At 33.2% G+C, this 19695-nt stretch overlaps 1 protein-coding gene across 8 annotated transcripts in view; it reads right to left on the bottom strand.

Moving 5' to 3' along the window:
- LOC126749937 (gephyrin) overlaps positions 1-19695 on the bottom strand; it is a 227308-nt gene that overhangs the window by 34720 nt on the left and 172893 nt on the right. For 6 of the 8 annotated variants that reach the window (XM_050459516.1, XM_050459517.1, XM_050459513.1 and 3 more), the window contains one exon: positions 11117-11410. The exons of the other annotated variants lie outside the window; for them this stretch is intronic. In XM_050459516.1, coding sequence (XP_050315473.1) covers positions 11117-11410 — 294 coding nt within the window. The remainder of the gene's footprint in view (positions 1-11116; positions 11411-19695) is intronic. 8 annotated transcript variants of the gene reach the window in all.

Below are 19695 nucleotides of genomic sequence, written 5' to 3'. Positions count from 1 at the left end.
ATAAAAAGAGACAAAAATTAGATAGGTCAGTCTGAGTAAAATCAACCAGCATATCTGGTATGGTACTATGGACATGTACTATGGTAGTATGGTACTGGTACTATGGACAGTACAACATACACAATAATTGTACATGCCCAATTAATCATTATTCGTTATAAAATAATTAAATAAAGTATGGAATAATCAATATGGGATATAATTTAAATTCTAAAATATTTCTTTAGTCCAGAACCGGGTTTTATAAGAGTATAAATAAAATTTCATTAACAACCAGTACAATATGAAGCTGAAATGTACAAAACTAAATGTGTCCTTATAAGAATATATTAAGAATACTGTAATTTGAAATGGCTAGAGAACAGAACTATGGGTCACTTGGGAGGCTATTACAGAGAGGGCATTACTAGTATCAATCATTAATATCTGTAAAATATCTATTTTGAAAATATAACTGTAATTAGTGCTTTTAATAAAGAGTATAAAATGCCAATTTTAACCTGTAACACTATTTATGGGTTTGTATTTGTTTATCTGTACAGATCTCTAGTAAGACATTTCTTGCAGCCTTAATATGATTTGTGTCGCGACGGGGTATTTGTAAATCTTTGTTATCAGACGACAGTAGTAATTTTATTGGTGCCTCGTCGCGAGTCGCGTGAAACCGATCAATCTTTGCAAAAATTGCACAAGCATGCAACTATTTTATATTTTTTGAGAGAAAATTATATCGATTGGGAATTAATTTCAGTGGAGATAGAAGCCATTCTTAATTCTCGACCATTAATCCCTTTGTTCTCTGACGTAAATGGTCTTCAAGTTCTAAGACCCGCCCATTTTCTTATTGGGGACTCCTTAAAGACTATTACCGATCAAACCTATGATAGACTTTTACGAATTGGTTAGCAATTATCAGAGAGTTCAGAAGATCTATTAACTTTTTTGACGATGTTGGACAAACGAGTTTTTGACCAACTTTCAAGAAAGAACTACGTGGAAGACAAGCAATGATAGAGTTTTGATGGAGGGCACAATGGCTATACTAAAGAAGGACAACTCGCTGGCTAAGCATTGGCCTATAGGCAGAATCACAGAGCTATTCTGAGGCATTGAAAGTGGTAGTACGGTTAAAATAAAGGGTAGAATCGTTCGACGGCTAACAGCAAAAATTTGTATCCTACCCTTACCCAATAGTGTTGAAAGTGTGCATCCTTTTAAGAAGAGGCTTGACTCAAGATGATTTATGTTGTCGAATTTATAACGAAAAATCATTTTACCATATGTTCCAATAATATCAGAAGATCACGAATAATTTTGTTTTAGGTGTAAAATATGTAGATGCGACATAAATATAGCCGCAGAAAAAGTGCAACTTTCTAAACATTTAGAATCCGGCAAATATAAAAAAATAGTCCAGGAAGCTGAAACTAGCAGTAGAAAGCAGCAGAATATTGCTGATATGTTTGCTGAGAGTAGGAGTAAAATAAGCTTGGAACAAAAGGCGAAAGAAGGTATTATACGTACAGCAGGTTTTTTGGCCGAACATAATCTACCCACGAACTTGATGGAATATTTTATTGATTACCTGAATGCTGTGTGTACCCATTCCGATATAGCAAAAAAAATTAAAGCAGATAGAACCAAAATATCTAGGGTTCTTAAAAAAGTAACAGGTCCTTTACAAAAGTCGCATTTGATAGAGCTCATGAAAAATAATAAGTTTAGTTTAATTGCTGACGAATCGACAGATAACTCGTGCATCAGACATTTGTGTTTAGTGGTTAGAGTGGAAATTTGAAATGAAATAGAAGATAATTTTTTGGATCTGATACCGGTGGCAGAAACTACAGAAGCAGCTCTTTTTCAGATGTTTATGGACTTTTTCACAAAACACAATATACCTTATAAAACAAACTTTACTGATTTTGCCTCGGATGGTGCCAGTAATAATGGTGAGTATTAGAAGTTCCTTAGTCAGCCGGCTACAAGAATATATACCAAATATATTCACTGTAAAATATACTTGTCATAGTTTACATCTTTGTGCGTCATATTCATGTCAAAAACTCCCAGAAGAGGTTGAACAACTAACAAGAAAGGTATAATTTTTTTTAATCTAATAAGATTAGCGCATTTAAAAACAATAATTATATTTTTAGGTTTACAACTATTTTTCAAATAGCCCGAAAAGAGTGGAAGAATTAAAGGAATAACAGGAATATGTATGTGTTGCTCTAGTTAAAATCCTTCATCCAAGCCAAACCCGTTGCTTTCATTGGAGAGTGTGGTGAAAAGACTGTTAAATCAATATAACGCTCTAAAACTTTATTTTACGGATCAAACTGGCAATAATATTACTCGGGCAGATCTTATTTTAGAAAAACTGAATAGGGAAGAAAATCGACTTTATCTGGAGTTTTTATCTCATGCTTTACCAATCTTCAATAATTTAAATAAATTAATGCAAAGTGAATCTCCAAAAATTCATATTCGTTACAAAGAAATAGCCAACGTAGTTAAAAGAATTCTAGACTTTTATATAAAAGACGAGAATATTAGCTCTACAACTATCGATAAAATAGATTTTAAAAGCCCCAGACATTTTTTACAACTGGATGAAATGTATTCTCAGCAAGTTTAGAAAAAAATAGGCTAGAAAGAGTTAAATTAAATTGCTTAAATTTTTATATCGAAAGTATTCAGCAAATTTATACAAGATTTCCTCTTAAAGATTCTATATTTGAAAAAATGGAATTTACAGATCCAGAAATTGTTAAATCTCGAAAGATCAGATCTATCAGTCATATTTCCAAATTATTTCCAAACTTGCTTGATGTTAATTTACAAGAAATTGATAATGAGTGGTTAGCTCTAAGAAACTTTGAAATTGATTTTAAGACTGATAAGTCGCATGATATCTGTGAATTTTGGAAATATATTTCAGAAATAAGAACCTTAGATAATAGTGGTCAGCGTTTTCCGAATCTAACAAAATTCATCTTCAATTTACTTACTTTACCTGTTTCAAGTGCTAATGTGAAAAGAGTATTTTCCGCCATAAATTTAAACAAAACAAAACAAAGAAATAGGCTAAAAACTTCTACCATTATAGCAATACTGCATACAAAAGATCTGGTTAGCAAAAATAAATCTATTTGTTCAAATTTCTCAATAACAAAAGACATGATTAGAAACCTCAGCCAACAGATCTATAAATCTGACTCTTATTAACATTTTATTTTTAAATATATTATTCTATATAATAATATGCACTTAGATATAATCTTTAAGTTTTTAAATATAGGACATGTTATTTTGTTACGTGTTTATCCCGTTTAACCCATCCATAAATAAAAATCTTTAAAATATTGTTAGTTTTTTTATTTCCAACATATTTTATTCTTTTATTTTAAAACATTTTCTTTAAATAGCAATTTAAATGTAATTTAAAATTAAGGTAAAAAAATTACGTTGTATAACAATAAATAAACACTCTGCTAGGGTTTTATTAACAACAGCGCCATCTCATTCTCTTTTTTCTTAAATCTCATGCTTTTACGGAATATTTCTCATGTAAAAATTTTCGGCACCTGGCAACACTGATTATGCTCTCATGGGCGAATTAGAAATCAGCAGAGGAGAGCGCCGATATTAATCTCAGTGATAGTAAACTCAGTGAGCGATTTTAGATATCAAACGATTTTTTCCGATAACAGAAAGTCTGAACAAGTAAGTATTAGTTGTGGAGTACCGCAGGGTTCTATTTTGGGTCCTTTGCTTTTTATAATGTTTACCTCAGATGTTTTAAAATCGCTTAAATATTGTAAGCTTCAGGCATTTGCTGATGATACGCAAATTTATTATTGTTTTGATTACAGCGACTATAAAGAGGCCGAATCACTCATAAATGAATACCTGCAAGCACTAGGCTTAAACTCAAAAAATCACAATTTAAAATTAAATCCTAATAAGTCCCAGCTTATGATATTTGGTAACAAAAATCAAAGAGAGTTTTTAAAATCTAATATAAATATTAATTTCGATAATACAAGATTGGAATTTGTAAACAACGGTAAAAACTTGAAGGTTATTTTGGATGAACAATTAAGATTTAAGGAACACCTTAAAAAAATGTTTCAAAGAACTTTTATGTCCCTGAAAACATTGTATAATAACCGCCATATGTTAAATGTAAAGTTAAGAAAACAATTATGTGAATCCCTTGTACTGTCTCATTTTAATTATGCTGACGTAGTTTATGGGTTTTGTCTAGATTTGGAAAGTCGGGTAAGAATTCAAAGGGTCCAAAATGCTTGCGTTCGATTTGTTTATGGACTCCGAAAATTTGACCATGTATCTTATTTATATAGAGATATTAGATGGCTTAAAATGGATATGCGCAGGATATTACATTTTGCAGTGTTTTTATTGAAAATAATTAATGACACATCTTCCCCTGTCTCCCTTAAAGAAAGACTAATTTTTCGGGACACTGTTCATGGTTTAAATATAAGGTTTTCTAAAAGAATTACGGTTCCACTTCATCATAGTGCCATGTTTCAGAGGTCATATTCTTATAATGCAGCAAATATTTTTAATAAAGTACCAACAAACCTAATTAATTTATCAATTCAATCTTTTAAAATAAAATTCAAGGAACATCTATTTAATTTGCAAACCAATGGAGATTTTTTTTAGTGGCTTTTGTTATTTGTGCAATTTTTCTGGCAAATTTAATGTTTGTTATGCAAGTTTCTTCTAGTTTCTTCTAATTGTAATATTTAATTAATAATTTATTGTAATTTACTAATTAATTTGCCTAAGATAATTTTTTTTTTAACTACCTAATTTATTTACTGATGGTAAAGTATAGCTTCTGGTTCAGTAGAGTAGCTCTTTAAAGCTAGACTGCGCCAGTGGTTTATGCTACTTTTTTTTTTAATAATGTTTTTTTTTTCAGCTTTTTAATAATGTTTTTTTTTTCTCAGCTATGTTTATGTAATTTTAAAAATAAAAGGCATATTTATTTATTTATTTATTTATTCTTGTGTTTACTGCTATATGCGAAACACCATGTTATTATGGCATTACATTTAGCATTACAATGTTTTTAACCTTAAATGTAAAATAAATTATGTCAATAACGCATTGAACCAGCAGTCATTATTTTGTCCCAGTAATATGACGGGCCAAGTCATTAAGCCCCAAACAAATTGAAATATCAAAGCTTTCTGCCATGATATTATAATTTTGTTAATTTTAATAATTTATCTTGGCCGAACACAAAAATGTTACACAAAGCATTTGTATTCCTCCTGTATAAAAAAAGTAATTTAACGTCTTAAATTTTTATAAAAATACGGATTTTTGTTTATCTGCTACCAATGTGTCCAGGATGTCATTCTCAGCTAAACCCTTTTATTTTATTGTTCTTTCCTTCAATCGACAAGCATTCGACCGGATTTTGAAGAAGCGAAATCGGATTTTTTGCAGCGATTTAAACCCAATTAAACTTAGTGCTTTCGGTCCCAAAAGTAATCGAAACCAGTCAAAAAAGGATTTCCTTTGAAATACAAACGGATTTTTAAAATTATTACTGAGATAAATATGTTAATTAATTCTAGCAGGTAGAAATTTTTTTCTACTTATTATGGGATAATGAACATTTTAACCACTGCGGAAGAAAATCTGCCACTATGTATCTGTTGAGCTTGGGTCAATGCACCTTCTTACAACCTTGACTTTTATTTATTGAATGATACTTGCAACATTCTAACAATAGAAGTTTAGAGAAAAATAATGACAAGAGAAAGAGGGTTTCCAGAATATTACCGAATAATTAGGGTTTTTAGGATATTAACCTGTTATAGGGCGGTCAACTAAAGTGAAGGAAAATAATGCTTTTTGACTGAATACGGAATAACGAAAAAGTGACAAGGTAAATATGGTTTAGAGTCTATAAAATGAGAGAATATGCCGGTGACGTAAAATGCGCACAAACTTAAATTTAAACCAAAAAATCAATAAAGGGGAGGCCCCATATTTCCCTGATTAGGTTTACTTGACCGTGAATACATGCATCTCTCTCTTTCACATCTGATAGAATTCTACGCTTCTACGCTTAACGATAGCCAGCTTAGATGCGCGAAGTCTGACGTCACCGGCATATTTTCTCATTTTATGGACTCTAGTACTCAAGATTGATTTCGCTACTAAAATATATGACATTGTAGCATTCAAGGCGTATACAAGCGCGATTTTAACAAATATATATAACTTTGATCACTGATGCATTATGAAAATTAATAATATTATTATGAAAATGTAAATACGTTAATTATTCTCCTAGTTTTTCTACAATTTTTTTAGTATTCTGTAGTTAAAGTTGATTCGTAGGGTTTCTATGGTTCTACTTACGTTTGGTTTATTATTTTTATCTATAGTGTTTAGTTTTTAAGTAGTTCATCTTGTTCGAGAGCCCCATTTTGGCCCCAATTTAGGTTATATTATTGTAAATCCCTGTAGTTTTAATTTTCTAGAATTTGTATACTTGCTTGCTTTGACTGTCAGTATTCTCCTAAAATTATTGGTCTCTTTGGGCAAAAACAATAAAGATAATTCTAAATATTTCGAAACTGTTCCATCGGGTTTTAATAAGGACGCGCTTGGTGACAATTCATTCAGTTTTAATTGTTTAGTCAGACTTTACCTTGGAAACAATTATACAAGCAAATTGGAAACAAATATACAATTTAACGACAGTCAAGGCGAGTTCAAGAGTCAGGCGAGTCAAGGTTAGTGTTTTTGACATTGACAATAAAAGTGTGTTCCCGAATTTCGTTACAATTGGTGTCGGCGACTGAATGACGTTACCAAGAAAGACAGTTATCTCCTACCAAGAATTCACGACACCCTGGACACGCTATCAGGTTCACAATGGTTCTCAATACTCGATGTAAGAGTGGATACTGGCAGGTAAAGATGCACCCAGAAGATAAGGAAAAGACCACATTCTCGACTGGAACAGGATTTTGGCAGTTTACAGTAATGCCCTTTGGACTCTGCAATGCTCCAGCTACCTTTGAGAGACTTATGGAAACAGTTTTACGTGGAATGACTTGGGAATCATGTTTAGTTTATCTGGATGACGTCATCATACTGGGGAAAACATTTGAAGATCATTTAAAGAATATTCAAAAGGTATTTGTTAAACTGCGAGAGGCCAACCTGAAGCTGAAGTCCTAAAAAATGTTGCTTATTTCAAAAAGAAGTTCGATACCTTGGCCATGTATATCAGAAAAAGGTGTCAAGACTGATCCAAATAAAGTAGAGGCAATCGAAAAATGGCCACGACCCACTGACAAACACCAGTTAAGAAGCTTTCTGGGCCTTTGTACCTATTACAGAAGATTTGTAAGAAATTTCGCTAATCTTGCAAAGCCTCTACATAAGCGCACGGAGGACAAAATGGTATTTAGTTGGTGAACAGACTGTGAAGAAGCATTTCATCGGTTAAAAAGAGCACTATGCACATCTCTAATTTTAACATATCCGATTGCTGGACAAACTTTTATTTTAGATACCGATGCAAGTAATGTTGGAATTGGGGCCGTTCTATCACAAAATTATGAAGATGGCGAGCAAGTGTTAGCTTATTTCAGTAAAACGTTATCAAAGCCAGAAAGAAACTATTGTGTCACCAGACGAGGGCTATTGGCAGCAGTAAAAGCTATTGAACATTTCCATAAATATTTGTATGGTCAACGATTTATCCTTAGAACTGACCATGCTTCGTTGAAATGGCTGTTTCAGTTTAAAAACCCCGAAGGACAAATAGCAAGGTGGCTTCAACGATTACATGAGTATGACTTTACAATAGAACATAGGAAAGGCGAATATGCCAAAATGCCGATGCTTTATCGAGAAGACCCTGTATTGAAGCATGTCAACATTGTTCTAAAAACGAATCAAAACAGCATCCAGAGATATTTACTTGTAGTCGTATTGGCCTTCACAGTTCTAAAGAGTGGGATGTAGCTAGTTTAATCCAAGATCAGTGTGATGACCCAGTATTTGGTCTTATTTACGAACTGAAATCTCGAGAAATTTCAAAACCAGAATGAAAAGACATTTCTGACAAATCTTCAGAACTAAAAGCTTATTTGTTCAATGGAATTCATTGGTTATAAAAGATGGATTGTTAAAAAGAGTCTGGGAGAGCGTAGATGGAAAAAAAAGACATATCTGACAGTCCTTCCTCGAAAACGGATTCCGGAAGTTCTTGAAGCTGTTCATGGCGGTGTCGGCGGAGGACATTTTGGAGTTAGTAAGACCTTGGCAAAAGTGAGAGAACGGTTACTGGCTGAACAGTCATCAAGATATTGAACGCTGGTGCCGACAGTGTAAGCAGTGTTCGTCAAGCAAGGGCCCAAGAACCCGGACAAGAGGAAAATGATGCAGTATCTTGTTGGTGCACCCTTTGAACGAATTGCCATAGACGTAGCAGGACCCTTTCCTACTAGTAGCTCTGGAAACCAATATGCTCTTGTTGCTATGGATTACTTTAGTAAGTGGCCCGAGGTTTATCCGATTCCAAACCAAGAAGCAACGACAGTAGCTGAAGTGCTGTTCCAGAACTGGTTTTGTCGATTTAGTGCACCCAGAGAGATACGTTCAGACTAAGGAAGGAACTTTGAGTCACAAATATTCCAACAGGTATGCCAGTTGCTGGGAATCAATAAGACTCGTACAACCCCACTACACCCTCAGTCTGATGGAATGGTTGAGATTTAACCACACATTTGAAACCTAATTGAGGATGGTGGTAAACTCTAAGCAAACCGACTGGGATACCTGTATACAACCACTCCTATTGGCATATCGTTCTTCTATCCACAAGTCAACTGGAAAAAGCCCGGCAAAAGTTGTCTACGGTGATGAACTTCGTTTACCTTTGGACATTATTACTGAAAGACCCCATAAGTCTGAAACCCTTGAGGAGTACGTCGATCATTTACAAAAGCGTTTACAAATTGTTCACGAACAAGCACGGGATAAACTTCATCTAGAAAGTAACAGAATGAAATCACGTTATGACATAAAAGCAAATTCTACCGGTTTTAATCCTGGGGATAAAGTCTGGTTATAGAATCCACGGAGGACGAGGGGCAAGTCACCAAAGCTCCAGAAGGATTGGGAAGGTCCATTCAATGTGGTCACCAGAGTCAACGACGTGGTGTACCGTATCCAGCGACATCCGACAACGAAGTTGAAAATTGTAAACATCGTTCAGCTAGCGCCCTATCATGACTCAGGTGGTCCCATGTTTGATTGGGACGATCAAACTTGAGAGGGGAGCAGTATTATGAAAATGTAAATACGTTAATTGTTCTCCGAGTTTTTGTAAATTTTTTTTAGTATTCTGTAGTTAAAGTTGATTCGTAGGGTTTCTATAGTTCTACTTATGTTTGGTTTATTACTTTTATCTATAGTGTTTAGTTTTTAAGTAGTTCATCTTGTTCGAGAGCCCCATTTTGGCCCCAATTTGGGTTATTTAGGTTATATTATTGTAAATCCCTGTAGTTTTATTTTTCTAGAATTTGTATACTTGCTTGCTTTGACGTTCAGTATTCTCCTAAAATTATTGGTGTCTTTGGGCAAAAACAATGAAGATAATTCTAAATATTTCGAAGCTGTTCCATCGGGTTTTAAAAAGGACGCGCTTGGTGACAATTCATTCAGTTTTAATTGTTTAGTCAGTTTTTACCTTGGAAACAATTAAACGACAGTCAAGGCGAGTTAGGTTAGTGTTTTTGAGGTTGACAATAAAAGTGTGTTCCCGAATTTCGTTACAATATTATAAAAAATTAAAAACCTATAATATCAACAACATTTTTTATAAAAATAACTATCCTGAAGCATCGAAGTCGAGAAAAAGACGCAGTTTTAAAATTGCTGCCAAGATAAATATGACATCCATCCTTAGAACATTGAATACGCTAGAATAAAAACATTGACTGTTTGGATTAAGCGCAACATCTACACAGGGGGCAGGGGGAATATTTTAAGATGTTGTATTACAAGACGACATATTTGTGAAAATATCTATTGAGTATTGCATACCAAAATAATATTTTTCCTTCATTTCTTTTAGAAAAATATTAATAAAAATGTGTAAGCAAATTTATTGCTTATTAGAACTCGAAATGCCTCAAAAATGAAGGTAGTGTCTGGTCAATATACAGCAACCAAATTGAGAACGCAGCATATAGTGTTTGCCAGCAACATATTTATAGTCCGCTTCCAAAGGATTTCAATTAAACTTTTTTCTGTTATATATGTATAATCAATATCTGAACGGATTTGAAATTATTGCAAACCTCTACAAACAAAAGTTGTTTAATTAAATCTTATTGAGTTAGATGCTATAAACGACAATAATTGCCAAAGGATATGGATAAAACTTTTCCTTATAGCCGTTAGGAGTTATAGCCCTTTATATTTTTTACAATTCAATAATTTTTTTTACCAAAAAACTTTTGTTTGTAGATTTTTGCAACCATCTCAAATGCGTTTACATATTTATCATTAAAAAAAGATTAATTCAAATCCTTTGTGAGTCTTTTTCATTTCCTTAACATTTTTTTTTTAAGTAATTTTTACGGAAAAAATTTACTTTGTAGAGGTTTATAACTACTATAAATCGATTTAGTTACTGATTGTTAATATGTGGACAAAAATTATTAAAATTCCTTGGGAATTTCAGGGAGATACGAATATTATATCGATTAATTAACAGCGGGCGCGGAGTATTAAGAGGTTCCTGGCAAATGACATATTCCGCGTTCTACATTTTTGGTTGCTGGATATCGATCGGATATGACAAAATATCTAAAAAAAAAACACAAAGTGGCAACATCGAATCCTGCATTGTAAACATAGAGGTATTCTACGTTGCCAAGTGGCTTTTTTTTATCAACTTTTTTGTTAAGAATCTTTTTTTGTTCTGAAAAACTTGTTGATCACTCTCAAGTATATATGTCAGGATTCAAAAGCTTAATGGATTTGACAGAAATATTTACCCTTTTTTTTTAAATAAATGGATTAAAATACTGACCTAAGCTCTTTGAAAGCAAAACATAAGTGATCCCTGTGGCCTCCTTTTCAATTACAGCCCTCGTCGCCTCGGGGGTAACGTCGCTGGCCGCAAATCCTGTTCCGCCAGCAGTAAACAGGACGTCGCATAGCCGGTCATTTGCAACGCTATATAAAACCTCAATAATGTTGTCCTTGTTGTCGGTTACGATACGTTTAAAGGTCACCTTTGAATCGGGAAATGCGCGCAAAATCTCGTTTTCCAGTGCTGGCCCCGCTTTATCCTTGTCTGGATCCGCTGAGCACGTAGTGCTGACTGCAAATTAATAATTTTGTTTGTTAGCTGAAGTGCGAATCAACAGTTGTTTAATTACGGATCATGTACATGAGCTTTGAATATTAAATGGGATTTTAGTGGGTTATGAGTATATTATTTGGTATGCATGTTCAGGTTTATAACCATCGATAAATCAGATATACAAATGTAAATGGCAACATATTGCAAGTATGTAAACTGGTATTTTCCGCACTAAAGTGCAAGAGATAGTAAGAAGATCTATAAATTCTCTTGTGCTGCCATATTGATTGTTGCTTGGGAAACAAATGAGCAATCCCAAAAATTTGTCCTTTGTACTATTTGATATAATCTATGGGATATTTAAATATTAATTTTGATTATATTAATAGTAATTTATAATGTTCTTTCTTTAGAGTCGATTTCAAAAATATTTGTAGATTTGATAATATTATTATATTTCCTCTATTTTTGGTATTACGAACAGATATAAAAAAACAAAAGTGTAATATTTCAGCTCAGGTAGTAAGTAAGCACTATATAGTGTATTATATGTTTTGGTCACTTCTGGAGGTATGCTTTGTGGTTTGGAAATATTTTGATATTTCTTAAAAAACGTAATTTGTAATTGTTTTATGACATAATACATAACAATGCCTACACGACAAATGTTCAATTATTTGAAAATTTTCAAATATGATAACAGAGAAAAATTGGCTTATTGTTATCGAAGAAAAAAGAGGCATAAATACTAATATGTTTTTTGATAAGGTATTGCACAAGGTATTGAAAATACGTTTACATGGATGGAAATAAAGTACGAAAGCTTGATAAAACACTGCACGCACTTTAAACATTTGTTACAGATAAGACGGTAAGTAGACTAATAAATCTTACAAAAGCCTATACTTCTAAACATTTTAAAAGAGATTAAGAAAAAGCATAGAAATGCTATTTTTGTGTAGCGATTTAAACATGTCCCTGGAGGATAATTGCTTTATTTTTACAGGAAGAAAGATCAAAGTGAGATGTGGATTAACATGTAGGTATTGCGATATTTCTTGGTATGCTTTTAAATGTACAGGGTGTCCCCTTTTGGGTACTTTTGCGGGGTATCTCTGTTATTTTTGACGTTAGCGTGATGCGGTTTTCGCTACAGTATACTACTTTTTCGTGAAAATAACGATGCCGTTAACAAAAATTCCAAAGCTCTCTTGGTTTTTAACATATAGGCCATTTTTGAAAATTCGACATTTTGGGACCCCCCTTGTATTTCGATTATTCTTTAACTTATCGAATAAGTATGTAAAAAAGTCAGTTTTATAGATTTTTTCCGTAGAATGCAGTAGCGTACATTATTTTTTTTTAATATTTACTGTTTTTGAGTTATAAGCCAAACTTTTTTTAATGGAACACCCTGTATATATATGCACTAATAAATTTGTCTTCTTTTTATCGATTCAAAAATATATAATGATATACCTTTTTTTAAGAAACACAAATAAATGACAATTTTCTAAAATTAAGGACATAAATTTAATAGTAGGCCATGACTCTTGTTGGTAACAAAACAAAAGTCAACTAAATATCAAATATTTATATTTTACGGTTTCTTAAGTCAACTTTTTGTATTGTAAGTATTTGTTTTTTTCTTTATTTAATAAATTCTTTGAAAAATGGCAGCATATGAAAATTACGAAAAATATGATATGTTGGTATGTTTTATACAAAGTAACGAAAATTCTGAAGAAGCTTCGGCGTTATATTTTCAAAGGTAAGTAAGCGATAATGTGTACTAAAATTTAAATTACGATTATAAGTTTGTGTTTGTTAGATATCCAGAGAGGCGACAACCCTTTAAATTAATTTTTTTAATTTAAAGGGTTATTAAATACCTGTCCAAGCAGTGAAGCTGGTGCGACATTTGAACACATCCGAAAAGGTAACTTTAAGATTTTAATTTTCATTAAACCAAGTGCAGCCAGGTAAGTTAAAGTCTCCTGCAATTGTAAATAAGAAATTCGGATGGGCTTTAAAGATCTCCAGTACTGTATCACAGAAAGCACTGTATTTACCCATATCAGATTTTGGCGGCAGGTAAACTACACCAAAAACAATATTCTTAAGATTAAGTTGTACAGAAATAAAAACTTGCTCTAACGACGAACAAGTGTGTTTAATTAATCGCGGTTTTAACTCCTTTCTAACAGCGAGTAAAACACCCCCACCATCTTTCTTAGCACTTGCTAGGCCACTTCTATCACATCTAAATACTTCATATGCATTAAACTCTTATTCAGATGACAAAATGTCCGGAAACAACCATGTTTCAGCCAACGAAATTACATGACAACTGCATGCGGATATTGTTTGCTTCAAATGCTTCAGCTTAGACCTCATACCCCCGGCGTTAAAATACTACATTACCAAGGAATCACTTCATCGTTTTTTGGACGTCGTACAATTCTCTTAGAGATTGATGGAATCCCATTGGTAAACTTAACTGTCACATCTTCACCTTTTTCCTTTTTTGTTGCCAATTCTCCATAAACTTCTCAGATTTCATCACGCTGTAATTTGGTGAAATCAATTTTAAATTACTATTTTGCTACCACCTAGTTTCTTTCTTTCTCTCAAATATTTTTGTACAATCTAGTTATGTCGTACAATGGAGTTAATATCCTTAATCTTATCATTTGCTGGTTGAGCAGTGTCGTTCTTAAATGTTTGAGGTTTCTGTAATTCCTCCACGAGTTTATTAATTGTTGATTACTGAGAAACAATAAGTTTATGCCATTCAATAATGCCGTTCATCAGATCACCAATGGAAGCATTTTTCTTAGACAAAATCTCAGGTAATGTTATTACATCGCCCATTCCTACATTTTCCTGAACAGTCTTTATAGAACTAGAGCTTTCATTATCATTATGAACACCAATACTTGGCAACCGTCTATTGGTAACCGTACTACAAGAACTACACTTCCACTCATGACTCTTCTTCGTCGCATAGATTTTGTCAAATTCGGTTTTGGAAACATTAGAGCAGCCTTTGTGAAACCAGGAACGACATAAGCTGCATATAAAACGGATATTGCTCCTGATTTAATTACTTTATCGCAACATGGAACTGTGTAGCAGTTCCATGACAAGAAACTTAAAATCATAACGAAAATAAATTAATGAAAGTCCTTACTTTGCTACTTCGTTGACTCAATGCACAAACCAGCATTAGACAAACACATCAAAAGTCTATACTTTGAGCTGACGTTTACCATATATTTACACCTGAACATAGGAATTTATTGTAAAATATACAAAATATGTGATAAATAACTACAATTGGCAATGCGAACAGATTACTCGTTAATTTTGCTAGATCAATCACAGCAGCAGGCAAAATGAGAGTAACCAAAAAAACTGTTACCGCGATCGTATAATAATATCACCGTAAATACACTTATAAGTACAAAGCACCTTCAACAATGAGCTTCTAATTAATTAGCCGAAAAACTATCATTTTGTCAAATAATTTGCAACAAACATAAACACGGCTTAGGGTACAAACATAGTGGAACGACGAGGCTAGAGGCACAGCGACGAGGTAAGCGACGCGGCTTTTATTTCATCGTGTATTGTAATGAAGCCAAACATAGTAAAGAGATCGACGCGGTACTAGGCGACGAGAAAAGCGCGTCGAGATAAAATTTGCATTTATTGTCGCGTTGATACGGGACGGTTTTGATTGGTTTTTGCATGTTTTGATTTAGAAAAGGTTGTTTGTTGGTACAGCATATACGCAATGGCTGAGCAAGTAAACATAATAACCTGCGTGTTCAACAGGCGTGCATTATGGAATGCTTCTCATCCAGATCATAGAAACCGTTATGTATTAGATAAGCTTTGGTCACAAGTAGCTACAGAATGTGGAATAACAGGCAAGTAAATTTTAAGTACAGACCTTTATTTTATATACAGAGTCACTCATATTGAATAGGGAAATTATTTAGGTAATCTTTAAATGTGTCACGAATAAAAATTGCTTGATTGGGAACCCGACCTCTTGCATTCCAATTGGGTCTTGTAAAATTATTATTTGCAGGACTTTCTGTGACTAATTTTAAATGCCTTTCGAAACCCTCTTTATCCATGATAATATTATGTAAAAGACCAATTGCCTTAATTGTAATGTCGGCGAGTTGTTCGTTTGTTTCTATGGCTTTCGATAATATTCTCCATTTTGCATATATTATACCAAATGAACATTCAATCGTCTTCCTAGCTCTAGATAATCGCTGGTTAAAGTACTGCCTTTCAGGATTCAGAGTTTGTCTACTATAGGGTTTAAGCAAGTTTTCTTGTAGTGGATATGCTTCATCGGCTATGAAAACAAATGGCATTCGAATTTGCGTATGTGGTAGAGACTGTTCAGTTGGTACATTTAATTTTTTCTTTGAAAGTAATTTAGAGAAAGCCGAACTTTGAAAAGTACCCCCATCGGATTGTCGTCCATATCCTCCCACCTCTATTACAGTAAAGCGATAATTTGCATCACAGACTGCTTGAAGAACGATCGAGAAAAATTTTTTATAATTAAAGAACATGCTTCCTGAATGACTGGGACATTTAATTTTTACGTGCTTGCCATCCAATGCACCTAAGCAATTGGGAAAATTCCAGATTTTCATGTAATCTTCAGTGATTTTAATTAAATCATCCTGTGTTGGAACTAGCAAGTGTATTGGCTGTAATATATTCCATCCCGCGTTAACAGTTTCTTTAACAATTGATCCAACTGTTGTAGCTCCCATGCGAAAAGTGAATGATAGGCTTTTAAAAGATTCCCCTGTAGCACAATATCTGCAATAAAAAATAATAAAATTTTAGTTAGTGTCAGTGATTAGGCTGTATTCTATTTTATTTTAACACTAATGCTAGAATGAACCACTTCTAAAACAAAAATCAATGTTAAAAATAGCTTATTCGTAACTGAAATCCATTTTTTTGCAGTGAAGGTGGCCCAAACTAAATGGAAAAATTTAAGAGATTATTTCCGAAGAGAACTGAAAAAACTTCCCATTCCACGGTCTGGTGATCCAGGGGACATTGCAATTAAATCCCACTGGCCCTATTTTAAAAGTTTGTTATTCTTAAAGGATCAATTTAGGCCTCGACAAGCAACGGGAAATTTGGTAGATTCTTTGGATGAATCGCTTGCTACGGACGTGCAATCTGATGTGAATTCTTATGACGATAGAGTGGAGACGGAAACAATAGACGATGTACAAGTTCCCGTGAATGTCGAGCCATTGACACCTGCTTCTGTTGCTTCCGAAAACACTGAGGATTCATCTACAGGCACGTCAAGTAATTTTGCTGAACCTTAACAGTTTTAAAGGACCGACTCCGTAAAAGAAAAAATAATGTTGACGCTTTATTGGCCATCGAGGAACAGAAATTGGAGTTCATTAGAACAAAGAGGGTAAACATAAATGAAACCAAAGAAGATCATCTGTCATTTTTTAAGAGTCTACCACCACACGTGAGAAAAATTACGGATAACAACATTTTGCATTTTAGAAATGGCGTTCAAGATCTGGTTCAGAGACATGCTTATGGTTATACTAATCAAATGAATCAGAATCAAGGAATCGAACCTTTCGATTATCCGATCAATCAGAACGCCAACTCCTACTGAATCTTTCGTTTTATGTTTTTACCTAAAAGAATATTTCTACTTAGTTTATTTTTGTTCATTTTTTCCAGTGTTTAAGATGTTATGTTAATTGACCTGTTTAGTTGTAATACTTAATAAATATTATGTTTTTTGTACAAAAATATACATTCAACTTACCTTAAAGTAATAACCAACCTCTCTTCCGGTCCAATGGGTTGTTTATTGTAGTTTGTCCAATTCATTTGTAGACATGGAGACACTTCGTTTGCGCGATTTATTAATGGGATGTACAGAGCAAGTTCTGTTTAAACCTCCCATTACAATAAGTCCGCGAAGCGCGGCATTGTCAAATAAAATTTCATCTTCACTGTCGGAAAACATTGTTTTGACTAAATTGAATTTGAAGAGTCGCAATTAATCGCGACTTCTGTCTCCTTACTATGTGTATGTCTCCTGCCACGTCGCTTATATCGTCGCTTACCTCGTCGCTGTGCCTCTAGCCTCGTCGTTCCACTATGTTTGTACCCTTAATCGGTAGGTTGCCGCGACGTGAAATGCTGGATATAATGAGGCATGATGACGAAGCATGCAGATGGTTTTTTGCACAGCGTAGAAACCTTGTCGTTGAATAAGGTATTCCCAATAACAAGGGATGGACATGGCTAAATTAAGTAATAAATGTAAGATTATTGTAGTTAAGGCAGACATTTCAAGGAATTCATTCGATTGGCAGCAAAATTTTGCCACAACTGGCAGCTTGCAGCAAACAATTTTTAGACTATTTGCTAATTAATCCAACATACTGCAAAAGCTCGAGCTCTCGTCAAGTCATGCACTATGGATGATTTTTTTAAGAATTCAAAAAATGAATTGAAAAAACCTACCACCGATTTCGTTTTTAGCGAATAAAATGTTATCGTTTTTTATCACTCACTCTCCATACATCACGAGATCATATGTGTCACAGGCTTCCGAACTATAGTGATTTTCCAGGAAAATCATTGCTCAACTTTCTAAAATAACAAAACTACTACCGTCTGAAATAAATTTAAAAAGTAAAAAGTTTAACATAAAGCTCAATTGCCTAATATGTCCTAATTGCCAAATACACGACAGAACTGCAGGAAAAAATATGGTTTATACAACTGCTATTAATAATAAAATAATGGAATCTCTCTGCTCGGTCTTAGTGCTTGGTGCTGCGTGGCACTTAACTAAAACTTTGACTCGATTTCTTGAAGAATGTGTATTAGTATTTTCCACACTGAACTGCAAGGAGATGACCTTTAAGAGAACTTTGCAATTTTAAATTGGTGTTTAATATTATTGGCTGGATATTTAAATATTTCCGTATAATTTATAATGATCTTGGAAAATGTTTTTCTTATATAGCAAAACCAAACAAATATATATAAAAAATAAGCGAAAAGGTAATATTCCCAATTCCCAATATTTAAATTGTATGTAAATATACGTCAATGCTTGATTAATGGCGACAGATAAAAGTTATGAGCACGTAGTTATGAGTTATCGATTAACAGTCACACGAGGAACTGAGTCTTTTAAGTATTTAAAAAATACAAAATTATTAGGTAGTGTTTTTTTTAAGAAAATCGTGACTCAACTCCCCCAAATATTACCACTACCAAACCGTACATTAAATAAAAACATAATTGATGGTTCAATTTTATTACATAAATAAAAACACTACATAAAATTAGATAACATAAATAACTGCCTTAACTAATGATACTATTGAACTGTCTGAAATGATCATTAAAAATTTCAAAGGAATTATCTAAAAGCTTAATTGCCTAATATGTCCTAATTGCCAAATATACGGCAAAATGCTTATAATGTAGGAAAACTTTTAAAGTATGATTTATTTACCTGCTTCAAATAATAAAACCTATCTGCTCTATCGTTGTCATTAGCATAGGTCACCACAATAAAATTATGTTAAATATTTTTAATTTGACTCATTATATAAGCGAAAAACGATTTAGCAGACAAGTATTTATAAAAATTAACTAGTTTTTGTGGGAGCCAATTTTCAGATAATTTAGGTAACCATTATCTGGAAATTAACTGACTTTGGTCGCCGCTTGGAACAACAATGATTATTGATCAACAATGTTATAAATCAAATATTTAATTAATATCTAGAGCAATGCTTTTATAAAAAATGTGCGACAGTCTTACATTAAAGTCAATATAATGCAGTCTTTACCAGGTAAGAAAATAGCCTTTAGTGACCTGCTATAATAACTCTAGGGGAGACCGGCGTCAATTGTAACAAAATATGCTTTTTTATTTTTCGTTGGTTAATCTTGCGCTCTAAAAAACTAAATTTATTTTGCTAAGGATATGTTCTACGTTCGATAAAACTTGTCGGAATTTAAACTCATAAAATTTATACTCAAATAAAACTATACCACTTTTTAGGAAGCTATGACAACTGTTACAATTGGCACCTATCTGATGTCAATAGTAACAAGCATGGTGTTAAAAGTAAAGAAGGGGTTATAATAAAATACTTCACCTTAAAATAAGTTTATTTTTTACGTAAAATAGGAAATATAAAATATTAATCTTATAATTCATCATCAGAATTACAGTTTACGCAAAC

Source organism: Anthonomus grandis, chromosome 2, assembly GCF_022605725.1.
Source record: "Anthonomus grandis grandis chromosome 2, icAntGran1.3, whole genome shotgun sequence".
NCBI lineage: Eukaryota > Metazoa > Arthropoda > Insecta > Coleoptera > Curculionidae > Anthonomus > Anthonomus grandis.
Note: the sequence above shows the minus strand (reverse complement) of the source record. Positions and strands in the feature narration are given on the sequence as shown.